This window comes from Dipodomys ordii, unplaced genomic scaffold, assembly GCF_000151885.1.
Source record: "Dipodomys ordii isolate 6190 unplaced genomic scaffold, Dord_2.0 Scaffold22, whole genome shotgun sequence".
Classification (NCBI taxonomy): Eukaryota; Metazoa; Chordata; class Mammalia; order Rodentia; family Heteromyidae; genus Dipodomys; species Dipodomys ordii.
Window position 1 is genome coordinate 2047500 of NW_012267238.1, and position 12689 is coordinate 2060188.

At 46.4% G+C, this 12689-nt stretch overlaps 1 protein-coding gene across 1 annotated transcript in view; it reads left to right on the plus strand.

Annotated features, from left to right (window-relative positions):
• The window catches only part of LOC105984076 (leucine-rich repeat-containing protein 51), a 36778-nt gene that overhangs the window by 23372 nt on the left and 717 nt on the right, over positions 1-12689 (plus strand). The window contains exons 2-5 of the mRNA XM_013014149.1: positions 626-709; positions 1444-1586; positions 11172-11377; positions 12211-12359. Coding sequence (XP_012869603.1) covers positions 1505-1586; positions 11172-11377; positions 12211-12359 — 437 coding nt within the window. The 5' untranslated portion in view covers positions 626-709; positions 1444-1504. The remainder of the gene's footprint in view (positions 1-625; positions 710-1443; positions 1587-11171; positions 11378-12210; positions 12360-12689) is intronic.

Here is a 12689-nt window from a genome sequence, read left to right on the forward strand (position 1 = left end):
CCCATGACCGACCAAAAAAAAGAAGCAGCAGCTCAGAGACAATGCCCATGCCCTGAGTTTAAGCCACAGGACTGGCCAAACAAAACAAAAACAGGTGAAATAATAATGCAGAGGTGCCTGCAGTGGTGGTAAGAGAATGAGGATGACCACGACTAGCCTTCTGTCTGCTTGTCTTGTTTGAATCACACACACACACACACACACATACAACACAGCCAGGTGCCGGTGGCTCACACCTGTAATACTAGCCACTCAGGAGGCTGAGGTCTGAGAATCATGGTTTAAAGCCAGCCTAGGCAGGAAAGTCAGCGGGTCTCTTAAATTGAATTAACCACCCGAAAACCATTATAGCTCAAAGTGGTAGAGCACTAACTATTCCAAGCTCTGGGACAGTGCCCAGGCTCCAAGTTCAAGCCTTACTCTCCCCCTTACCCCCCCCCAAATATCCAAAAACATGTGGGAAACATTTTCATCTCTCTTTATACCAGGTGAGTAGTACTCCATGGCTCTCCCATTTCCAGGAAAAACCTGCTCTTGGCTTTGTTTTAGCTAACATATTGGAAAGGATCTGATAAGACAACACATTATGAATGACTGATAACAATTTTGTGTTCACCCCTCTTAGGGGGTATTTCCATTTTAACAGGGAACAATCCCTGAACCCAAAGGAATGAATCCCTAATGGTGGAGTTTCAGGCATCAGTGACAGGTGAGTGAGAGGCAGACTCTGGTTTTCTATATTTATAGTATGTGGCTACATTCAGATGACAGGCTTTTGGATGGAAAGGTAGTGGGGCTGGGAAACACGCCGAACAGAGAAGGTACCAAATCCCTAGCTGGGTCAGACTGTGAAGGGCTCAAAGACACCAACCAAATTCAGTGTAGGCCTTTAAGGGCTTGTTAAGCAATACAACAACACAGCTGATGTAACCAGAGGGTAGGCATCAAGACAAGTCTCCACGGTAACTACTATGGAGTAGCAGAAAGGCTGTCAGAGTAGAATTCAGACTATGATTACAGTCCACACTGACTCGGCTTCACTCTGGGCAAGTCCTTTACCCCTCGGTCTCAGTTTCTTTATCTGGAAAGTAGAAATGGGTGCTATATCCAGGCATGGTGGTGCATACCTGTAATTCTGGCACTCGGGAGGCTGAGGCAGGAGCAAGAATTTGAGGCCATCCTAGGGGTACATAGAGACCCTGTTTAAAACAAAACAAAAAAATAAGAAATGAGTACTCATCAAATTAGTTCTAGAATTGCGAAGGTGCTCTGAGAAATACAAAGTTCCCTACAAATGCAAAGATTAATGATTAATTGCTTAAAATGGAAATGCAGCTACACAAGCCTGGAGTTGGGAGGGCAGGAAGCTGGGATGGAGGGCTATAGGGAAGCATGAAGGTGGATGCCCCTTATAACTTGAACATCTGTGCTTCTGTCTCCTAGGCTGAACCCCAGACTTCCAGGGCCTATGCTTGCTTGCACCTGATGAATGATGGCCTGAACTATGAGCAGACGAGACTCTATGAGCTCTTCAGTGCAGGAGCCTCCTCTTGACTACTCTTTCAGAAGCATCCATATCGTCCAAGGTCAGCCCACAGTGCACAACACTCCATTCACCGTGGCAGCAGGCCCAGTGGTTTCTAGGGAGAAGCTGGTCTCCTATCATAAAGCCTAGCGAGATTCTTCCATGTACTTGATATCTTTCTCCCATATATTTGATATATTTAGGAATGAGGGATGCAAGGGTTTTTTTGTTTTTTGTTTTTATTTTTGCCAGTCCTAAGACTTCAATTCAGGGGACCTGAACACCTACCCTGAACTACTTTTGCTCAAGGCTAGCACTCTATCACTTGAGCCACAGTGCACTTTCAGCTTTTTCTGTTCATGTGGTACTGGGGAACAAACCCAGGTAGCACTCTACCACTGAGCCACATTCCCAGCCCGGAATTTTTTTTTGTTAGTAATGAGCTTGGCAAGTGATCTGCTTAAGCTATAGCCATGGCCAGGAGTGTGTATGTGTTTGTGTGTGCACCTTGATACTAGGGCTTGCCTCGGGGCCAGGAGTATGTGGTATATGTATGTGTATGTGTGCACATGCATGTACATGCACTGGTCCTGGGTCTTGAACTCTAGGGCTTCACTCTAGCTCAGCCTTTTCACTTATAGCTGCATTCTACCATTTTAGCCACACCTGCTTCCAACTTTTGCTGAATTAATTGGATATAAAGGTTTCTCCAATTTGTTTGCCCAAGTAGGTTTGATCCTTATATCTCAGCTTCCTAAGCAGGTAGGATTATAGGCATGAGATGATAGCACTTGGTTTTTTTTTTTAAAGTGGCAAATCTAAAAGGAGCCAAAAACCTCTCAATGTAAAAAAAAAAAAAAGATCATAAAGAGCATCTTTAAAGGAAGACAGACTACAGCAAGGAAAATCAGGTAGCCAGTTTATCAGCCAACTTTTATTCCCATTTTCACCTGAAAAGAAGAGGAAATTAATGAGAAAAACAAAACAAAACAGGTTACTACAGATAGGAAGAATCCATCCTCTGCTTGGGACACAAGCTTGTTCTAATCAGTGTTATGGGTTTTTTTTTTGCCAGTTATGGGGCCTGAACTCTGGGTCTGGGCGCTGTCCCTCAGCTCTTCAGCTCAAGGTTAGTGCTCTACAACTGGAGCCACAGCACCACTTCCGGCTTTTTCTGTTTATGTGGTGCTGAGGAATTGAACCCAGGGCCTCATGCTTGCAAGGCAAGCGCTCTACCACTGAGCTACCTTCCCAGCCCCATCAGTGTTAAAATTTGAGGGGGTCTTATTATCCACAACCTGATGGGTTTCTAATTTAATTTTTTTTTATGTCAGTCCTGGGGCTTGAACTCAGGGCCTGTGCACTATCACTAAGCTTTTTTTGCCAAGGCTAGCATTCTACCACTTGAGCCACAGTGCCACTTGTAGCTTTTTTTGGTAGTTTATTGGAGATAAGTCTCACCAAGTTTCTTGCCCGGTCTGGATTTGAACCATGATCCTTGTATCTCAGCCTCCTCCTGAATAGATAGGATTACAGGTGGGAGCCACCAGTGCCAACTTGGTTTAAATATTTGTTGGCAAAATTCTCTTATATTCATGCCAGCCATATCCAAGTTTCTTCCATTATCATCCACACTTTCTGTAAGTTCTAGTAGTTCCCAACTCATTCAATGTTTTTGTAAGTGTGCAGCTAGCATAGCAACCTTCAAGAAGGTCGTGAGGAGGCTCTGGGAGTACCACGTTGTCAAGGAGTTGGCGGGTCTCCTCAGGTTCTGCCATCCCTGCCCTTGGTTGCTGTCCTTGCACAGCACATGTTCACACCCTCTATCCTCTAGACAGTTTATCTGGCTTTCGTCTCTCTTGTGCAGTTGGTAGCCACTTGTAAGTTCAGGGTTGGTACAAGCTCTGGCTTAGATCTAAGGGCACTGCTTAGTGAGCACCAGCCACAGTTCTAACTCGAACTGTTTTCTCCCCAGCTATACATATACCCACACAGGCATGCATGCACACACATACATACATACCTGTGACCTTTATGTGCTCCGCCTCACTTCTGAATGATGTTATACCCATCTCACTGGGTTTAGCTGCAACAGCTTTGGGCCAGACAAGTTGAAATTACTGGGGGGGCGGGGAGGGGAGCACTTACCAACTCTGAGAGAGGTGTTATGGCTCTGCCCTCTGTTGCAATCTTCCAAATGAGGAGAGACACAAACTACTATGAGGGGTTTTGCTATTAGAATATGCAAACGCTCGATACTTCATTCAGTAGTTCAGAATTTACTAAGCATCTACTTATTAAGCACTTACGTGTGTGTACGTGCGTGCGTGTGCATGTGTGTGTGTGTAGCATCAGAAACATAGGAGCTGGGAATGTGGCTTAGTGGTAGAGTGCTTGCCCATCATGCATGAAGCCCTGGGTTCAATTCCTCAGTACTACATAAACAGAAAAAGCTGAAAGTGTTGTGGTAGAATGCTAGCCTTGAGCAAAAGAAGCTCAGGGACAGTGCCCAGACCCTGAGTTCAAGCTCTAGGATTGGCAAAAAAAAAAAAAAATTATAGGTATGGTTAAAGGACAGGCTAGAGTTTGGAGGTGCTTGGGAACACGCTGCTGAAGGTGAATCATATAATCTGAAATGGCAGAGACTTTAGAAGGCATCTAATTAATTTATTGATTGACTGATTGTCGGTTGTGGGGCTTAAACTCTGGACCTGGGCTGTCCCTCAGCTATTCAGCTCAAGACTAGCGCTCTACCACTTTAGCCACAGTGCCACTTCTGATTTGGAAATAAGACTCTCACGGACTTTCCTGCCCAGGCTGGCTTTGAACCCTGATTCTCAGATCTCAGCCTCCTGAGTAGCTAGGATTACAGATGTGAGCCACCAGCACCCGTCAAAGGCATCTAATTTATACCATCTGCTAAGGCAGAAGCTTGAGGATGCCACCAAGCATACACTCATTCCATGTCCAACCCAACCTTCCTCTAACTTCAACCCACAAAAATGTAGACTCAAGGAGTCCATCACAATACATCCCCAAAAGCCCTTTCTGCTATGGGGTTGACAGATGACACAAGTTCTTCCCATCATACTGATTCTTGCCTTCCGGGGACACAGAATAAGTTGCATAGCAGACTTTCAGAGACAGGAAGTTAAGATCTGACAGGATGAAGGTCTCCCTAGGTACTCCTGAAGCAAATGCCTCCCAGTTTTGAGTGTGGCTACTTGTGGTCTGTTTTCCAGACCAGCCTTGACCCGCTCTTAACAAGGAAGTGTTAGCAGCTCCGTGCCTTGGAGGAATTTTGAGGGGACTAGGAACCTGAACAATCTAGACAGTACACTCCATTCTTTTTTTTTTTTTTTTTGTCGGTCGTGGGGCTTGAACTCTGGGCCTGGGCGCTGTCCCTCAGCTCTTCAGCTCAAGGCGAGCACTCTACCACTTGAGCTACAGCACCACTTCCAGTTTTCTGGTGGTTTGGAGATAGGAGTCTCAAGGTCTCTCCTGCCCGGGCTGGCTTTGAACCGCGATCCTCAGATCTCAGCCTCCTGAATAGCTAGGATTACAGGCGTGAGCCACCAGCGCCCGGCTAGTACACTCCATTCTTGAGAACAACAGCTCCAAGTAGCCTCAAACTGAAGACAGCTCCATCCAGTGGCCCCTGATTAGGATAAGCCCATGCTTAAAGACATTAAGTTTCTGCCTTTCTAGGTTGCTAGGTCATGTGCAGTTCTGTTGATCTAATTTCGTTGTTGTTCAAGGGTACTGGTGTTTAAAACATTACTTGAGCCATGTCCACAGCTCATTTTTTACTTTTTTGGGGGTCAGTTGTGGGGCCTGGATTCTGGGCTTGGCTGCTGTCCCTCAGTTCTTCAGCTCACGGTGAACATTCCATCACCTGAGCCACAGTGCCACTTCCCGCTTTTTCTGGTTATGTGGTGCTGGGGAATCAAACCCAGGGCCTCATGCATGCAAGGCAAGCACTCTACCAATGCGCCACCTTCCCAGCCCAGCTCTTTTTTACTGTAATAACTTTTTCAGCTCCTGCAGCCAGCCTCAGACCTAGCCATAAACACCAATCTACATCCTCTCACATAGCTCAGAGGACAGGGGTATACATCCACACAAGGCTCACTGAGATGTGGTTTTGCTGTCTTGGTTCCAAACCTGTATCCTCTCATTATCCACCTCCCAAGTAGCTGGAATTACAGGCATCTGTCTCTGTGTCTGGTCTTGCCTTAATTTTTTCATATTAAGTCATTTGAGGGTCTTCAAGTGTGGAGTGAGGCAGGAGTAGGAGTCTACATGCAAACAGTGGTGCTCTGCTCAAGCACTCTTGGCCCTCAGGCCCCAATTGTGGGTTCAATCCAGGCTAAGCCAGAGAGCCATCTGGTGGATGCTGCCTGACTTACAGTTGAGGAGGAAAGTTAATGTCAGGTGGGGTGGGAGAAATGTGTCTACAAACTGACACTGTGAAGACTAGCTGACAAATGGTAATTGCCAAAACAGGCAGCTTTTGAACTGGTAAAACAAAAGCTTATAGGTGCAGAGGAAAATACTTCAACCATACCTAGTATCGGATTCTGGCTTTGATACTTGCACACTCGTGTGTGTGTGTGTGTGTGTGTCTGTCTGTCTGTCTGTGTTTTCCAGGGCTTTAACTCAGGGCCCAGGTACTGTCTCTAGCTTTTTTGCTCAAAGATAGTGATCTACCACATGAGACATACTTCTTCAGGCTTTTTAGTAGTTTACTGAGATAAGAGTCTCCTGGATTTTCCCATCTGGTCTGGCTTCAAACCTTGATCCTGGTATCAGCCTCCTGAGTAGCTAAGATTATAGGCATGAGTCACTGGCACCTTGAAGCCATTGGCTTCTTCTGACTTTTTTTCCCCCATCAGTCCTGGGGCTTGAACTTGAGGCCTGGGCACTGTCCTTGAGCTTTCACTCAAGACTAGCACTCTACCACTTGGAGCCACAGTTCCACTTCTGGTTTTCTGGTGGCTAACTGGAGATGAGTTTCATGATTTTCCTGCCCAGGCTGGCTTTGAACTACAATTTTCAGACCTCAGCCTCCTAAGTTGCTAAGATTACAGGCATAAGCCACCAGAACCTTTCTTCCCTTGGCTTCCCTGTCTCTCCCCACCCCCACCCCCCAAGTCATGGGGCTTGAAATCTGGGCCTAGGTACTGTCCCTGAGTTCTTCAGCTCAAGGTGAGCATTCTATCATTTGAGCCACAGTGCCACTCCAGTTTTCTGATGGGTAACTGGAAATAAGAGTTTCAAGGACTCTCCTGTTCAGGCTACCTTTGAACTGTGATCCTCAGATGTTACCTTCTTGAGTAGCTAGGATTATAGGTGTGAACCACAAACAGGGGCTCTTATTTTATTTTTAAAATACTTATTTTGGGTGGTACTCAGGTTTCAACACAAGCCTACTTGCTATGCAGACATAATACCACTTATCTACTTTGTTAGTCCCTTTTTGTGTTCTCTATTCCCAGGCTGGTCTGTGACCCTCTATTTGTGCCTTTTTTTTGTCAGTGTTGGGGCTTAAATTCTAGGCCTATGCGCTGTCCCTCAGCTCTTCAGGTCAAGGATAGCACTCTACCACTTGAGCCATAGCAGCACTTCCAATTTTCTGGTAGTTTATTGGGGCTAAGAGTCTCATGGACTTTCCTGCCCAGGCTGGCTTTGAACTGTGAGCCTCAGATCTCAGCCTCCTTAGCTAGGATTATAGGTATGAGCCACCATGCCCAGCTTATTTGTGCTTCCTTTTGCCACTAGAATGACAGGCATGTGCTACTCCACCTACCCACTGTGCTTATCTCATAGTTTGGATGACAGGTGTGTACCACTATACCCAGATATTTTTTGTCGGCTGTGGGGCTTGAACTCTGGGCCTGGACGCTGTCCCTCAGCTCTTCAGCTCAAGGCACTCTACCACTTGAGCTACAGCGCCACTTCCGGTTTTCTGGTGGTTTATTGGAGATAGGAGTCCCATAGTCTCTCCTGCCCGGGCTGGCTTTGAACTGCCATCCTCAGATCTCAGCCTCCTGAGTAGCTAGGATTACAGGCGTGAGCCACCAGCGCCCAGCTCTATACCCAGATGTTTATTGAAGAGTTTCACAAACCTCTTTGTGTGTGTGTGTGTGTGTGTGTGTGTGTGTGTGCGTGTCAGTCATGGGGCCTGAACTCTGGGCCTGGACACTGTCCCTCAGCTCTTCAGCTCACTGCTAGCACCCTATCACTTGAGCCACGGAGCCACTTCCGGCTTTTTCTGCTTATGCGGTGCTGAGGAATTGAACCCAGGGTCTCATGCATGCAAGGCAAGCACTCTACCCCTGAGCCACTTTCCCAGCTCCAGAGTTTCACAAACTTTGTGTTTGAACGAGTCTTTTTTTTTTGTCATTGGTCATGGGGTTTGAACCTGGGTCTGGGTGCTGTCCCTCAGCTCTTCAGCTCAAGGCTAGTGCTCTACCACTTGAGCCTCACCACCACTTCCGGTTTTCTGGTGGTTTATTAGAGATAAGAGTCTCATGGACTTTCCTGTCTGGGCTGGCTTTGAATCATGATCCTCAGATCTCTGCCTCCTTTGTAGCTAGGATTACAGGTGTGAGCCAGCATGCCTTGTTATGGACCTCTTTCACAAAGGGTGGAGGTGACAGGGCTGGGAAGGTGACTCAGTGGTAGAATGCTTGCCTGGCATGCATGAGGCCCTGGGTTCGATTCCTCAGCACCACATAAGCAAAAAGAAAAAAGCTGGAAGTGGCATTGTGGCTCAAGTGGTAGAGTGCTAGCCTTGAGCTGAAGAGCTGAGGGACAGTGCCCAGGCCGAGTTCAGGCCCTCGCCCGGACCCCCCCCCCAAAAAAAAAGGGTGGAGGTGGAAGGCATGTGTTTTCTCAGGCTTTGAGTTGTTTAGGTTACTTGCATGCATTTCCTTACCTTCCATCCACTCTGGAACTCATTCCAATCTGGTGAACTTGCCAAGTTCACAAGACTTCTTTGTTACCCAAATTATTTAGCTCCCATACTCCCATAAACCGTCAATTCCCTGAATGTGTTTAAAACTGTCCTCTCCTGATTCTCCCTGTGCTTCCTGATTAACTTCTAAAATGGACTTCCTGATCTATTTCCCTAACTTATACACTACTGTATAATAATGCTTCTCAAGTCTGTCTCCTGAGCTTCAGACCTTCCTATCCAACTGCCTACTTGGCTTCTCCATCTTCTTGTACTATAGAAACTTCACATACCAAAGCCTAAAGTTATCACCTTTCCAGCCCAGTTTCTCTTTTTTGGGGCCAGTACTGGGTTTGAATTCAGGGCCTAAGCATTGTCCTTTTGTTTTTTGCTCAAGGCTAGTGCTCTACCACTTAAGCCACATTTCCACTGATTGGTAGTTAATTGTTGATATGAATTCCATGGACTTTCCTGCCTGGGCTGGCTGCTGAATGGCTATACTCAGATTTTAACCTTGATTACAGACATGAGCCACTGGCATACAGCCAGTCTCTCTTTTTGTAATTTATTTTAAGCCAGATTGATCTTTTGGCTTAAAAAGATCTACCTCCTGCTGGGAAGGTGGCTCAGTGGTAGTGCTTGCCTTGCATGCATGAGGCCCTAGGTTTGATTCCTCAGCACCACATAAGCAGAAAAAGCCGGAAGTGACACTGTGGCTCAAGTGGTAGAGCTCTAGCCTTGAGCTGAAGGACAGTGCCCAGGCCCAGAGTGCAGGCACCATGACTGGCCAAAAAACAAACAAACAAAAAACCCAAACAAACAAAAAAATCTACCTCCTAAAATCCGTAATTCACACAGAAGCTTCAAAGCTTCAGATAGATCTGAATCAACTCCTTTCCGTTGAACACTCCAGTGGCTTCCCATCACCTACAAGACGAAGTCCTTAGCTGGACATTTTAAGATTTGTGTCTGGCTGTCTCCTTTTCCCTCCTTGTGCAATGAACATGTGTGCCCTCCTTCCCAACTGTACTTTGGTTCATGCTATTCCTTCCTATCATCCCTACCCTTCTTTGCCTGGTTAACATCTCCAAATCCAGAGATACAGCTCAGCTTCACTTTCCCTGACAAACTCCCTGAGATTCCACTCTGGTTTATTAGAAGGCTCTCTTCTGCCATTGACTATGGATTCTCAAATAGTGCTTATCACATCATATGACTAGTTTCCATCTTGCTCACATGATCTGCCAGAGGCACACCTTTACTCCTGCCCTATTCATACAGAGTCTGCACAGACGGTCTCCTTTGCTCACCACTGTACATCCAGTGTTTTGCACACTGTCACTCACCAGTTATAGGTGGTGTTTATACTTCAGGGTGTCTCTGATAGTAAATATTCTCGGTTTTGTGCTGTCATCTTAGTTCAAACCCAACAACACAGATTTTAGTTTCTTTAGAAAATCCGTGATTTGGGGGCTGGGAAGGTGGCTCAGTGGTAGAGCACTTGCCTTGCATGCATGAGGCCCTGGGTTCAATTCCTCAGCACCACACAAGCAAAAAGAAAAAAGCCACAAGTGGTGCTGTGGCTCAAGTGGTAGAGTACTAGCCTTGAGCTGAAGAGCTGAGGGACAGCACCCAGATCCAGAGTTCAGGCCCCACGATCGGACCTAAAAAAAAAAAAAAAAGAAAAAGAAAAAAATCCTAGCTGGGTGCTGGTGGCCTACGCCTGTAATCCTAGCTACTTAGGAGGCTGAGATCTGAGGATCATGGTTCAAAGCCAGCTTTGGCAGGCAACTCCTTGAAACTTTTTTTTTTTTTTTCTTTGCCAGTCGTGGGGCCTGAACTCTGGGCCTGGGCACTGTCCCTTAGCTCTTCAGCTCAAGGCTAGCGCTCTACCATTTGAACTACAGTGCCACTTCTGGCTTTTTCTGCTTATGTGGTGCTGAGGAATCGAACCCAGGGCCTCATGCATACAAGGCAAGCACTCTACCACTGAGCTACCTTCCTAGCCCTCCTTGAAACTCTTATCTCCAATAAACCACCAAAGGGGCTGGGAAGGTAGCTCAGTGGTAGAGCGCTTGCCTTGCATGCCTGAAGCCCTGGGTTCGATTCCTCAGCACCACATAAGCAGAAAAAGCTGGAAGTGGTGCTTTGGCTCAAATGATAGGCGCTAGTTTTGAGCTGAAGAGCTAAGGGACAAGTGCTCAGGCTCAGAGTTCAGGCCCCATGACCAACAAAAAAAAAAAAAACCAAACCAATAAACCACCAAAAAACAGAAGTGGTGCTGTGGCTCAAGAGGTAGAGCACTCGTGTTGAGCTGAAGAGCTGAGGGACTGCATCCAAGCCCAGAATTCAAGCCCGATACCAAAAAAAAAAAAAGCCAGACTGAAGGGTGGCAGTAAACAAGGCAAAGTACAAGGCCCTTAGTTTAAGAACCAGTACCAGCATAAAAAATAAAAATGCATGTGACTTGGAAAGCCAAGAATTTGGGATGGGGATTGTCTGGCCCATAGGCCAAACTTACTGATTGCAGGAGCCATGGGACAGGGTATCACTAGACTCAAGCACAGAGCAGGGGCCTAGCTGGGTATTCTAGCTGCAATTCATCCTTATCCTCCCAACTGTTCCTTTACAAGTCCTTAAAGCCAGAAAAGCAAAAGCAATATACCCAAATCTTTTTTGTCTTCACAGATCTGGTAAGTGAGGAGCCAAGGATAGGGCAACGACCACTGAAGTACTCAAAATCAGGAAAGTCACTGACCCAATCCTTGTGGCTCAACAACAATGTCCTCACTGACTTGAAAGACTTCAACCAAGTGATTTCACGGGTGTTGGAGCAACCACACAACCTGGCCTGGATCGACCTGTCCTTCAATGACCTGACTTCCATTGACCCTGTGAGTTCCTAGTCCTAGGAGTTCAATCAAGGTGGGGCCTAAAGTCATTGCCCATCTCCTGGCCTCTCCACTCACACTTGTTACCACGAAGTACAGAGGATACCTGGTGCAGTCCAAAGCACATAGCTATAGGAATGAACATTCAAATCCTGGTTTTGCCTCTATGTGACTTGGACAAACTATGTAACTCCTCCAACCTCAGTTTTGCTGTCTGTCTGGGAAATGGGAATATGTCAGCATCATGTAAAGATTCTCCTATACAGGAACACATGAGAATCAAGCAGCTACATGTCTTATACTAAGTTCTGCTGAGAAAGAGGTTGATTAAAAATAAAGATAGCATAATACTTTCTGTCAACTCCAACTCAAGTTTGAAGATATAAACTAAATGTGACCTCTTCTTGTCCAAGATCCCCGTTAGAGAGGGAAGAATTAGAACATGATTTAGAAACTTCCCCATGTATATTACTCTCAATCTTAAAAGCTTGCCTAATGTGCCCAGCATGACACTCTATAGTTCTTTCTCCTGTTGACAGAATCTTGGGTCACAAGCATGGTGGCAGTGTTCAGCAAAGGGTGGAACATATGAAGCTCAGAGATAGAAGAGCCATCACTTGGCCAGTCAGTGCAGTGCTGAGACATGAGACCCTCAGATCATAGCTCTAGTTAAGTGTGATATGCTAAATGGAAGCAGGTTAGAGTCATCTAGTGTGGCTGTGGGGACAGGAGGTGAGGGAGAGTTATTCCCAACCTTTTTTTCTCTGCTAGTGGGTCTATCCTGAGCAGAGATCAAGGGTCTTATCCAGCCTGGCTTTTGGTTTCTTCTCCATCAGGTGCTAACAACATTCTTCAACCTAAGTGTCCTCTACCTTCATGGCAACAGCATCCAGCGCCTGGGGGAGGTGAATAAGCTAGCTGTACTCCCTCGGCTCCGGAGCCTGACTCTCCATGGCAACCCCATAGAGGAAGAGAAAGGGTATAGGTGAGTGTCCTGTCTATGGAGCTGGGGGTCTATCCCCTGCAGGATGAGGGAGACAAGAAATACAAGGCCAGGTAAGGTGGCTTATACCTGTAATCCTAGCTACTCAGGAGGCTGAAATCTGAGAATCAAGGTTCAAAGCCAGCCCAAGAAGGAAAGGCCATGAAATTCTTATCTCCAGTAAACCACCAGAAAACCAGAAGTGGTATTGTGGCTCAAGTGGTAGAGTGCTAGCCTTGAGCTGAAGAGCTGAGGGACAGCGCTCAGGCCCAGAGTTCAAGCCCCATGACCGACAAAAAAACAAAAACAAAATCAACTTTGCAAGACTCCATC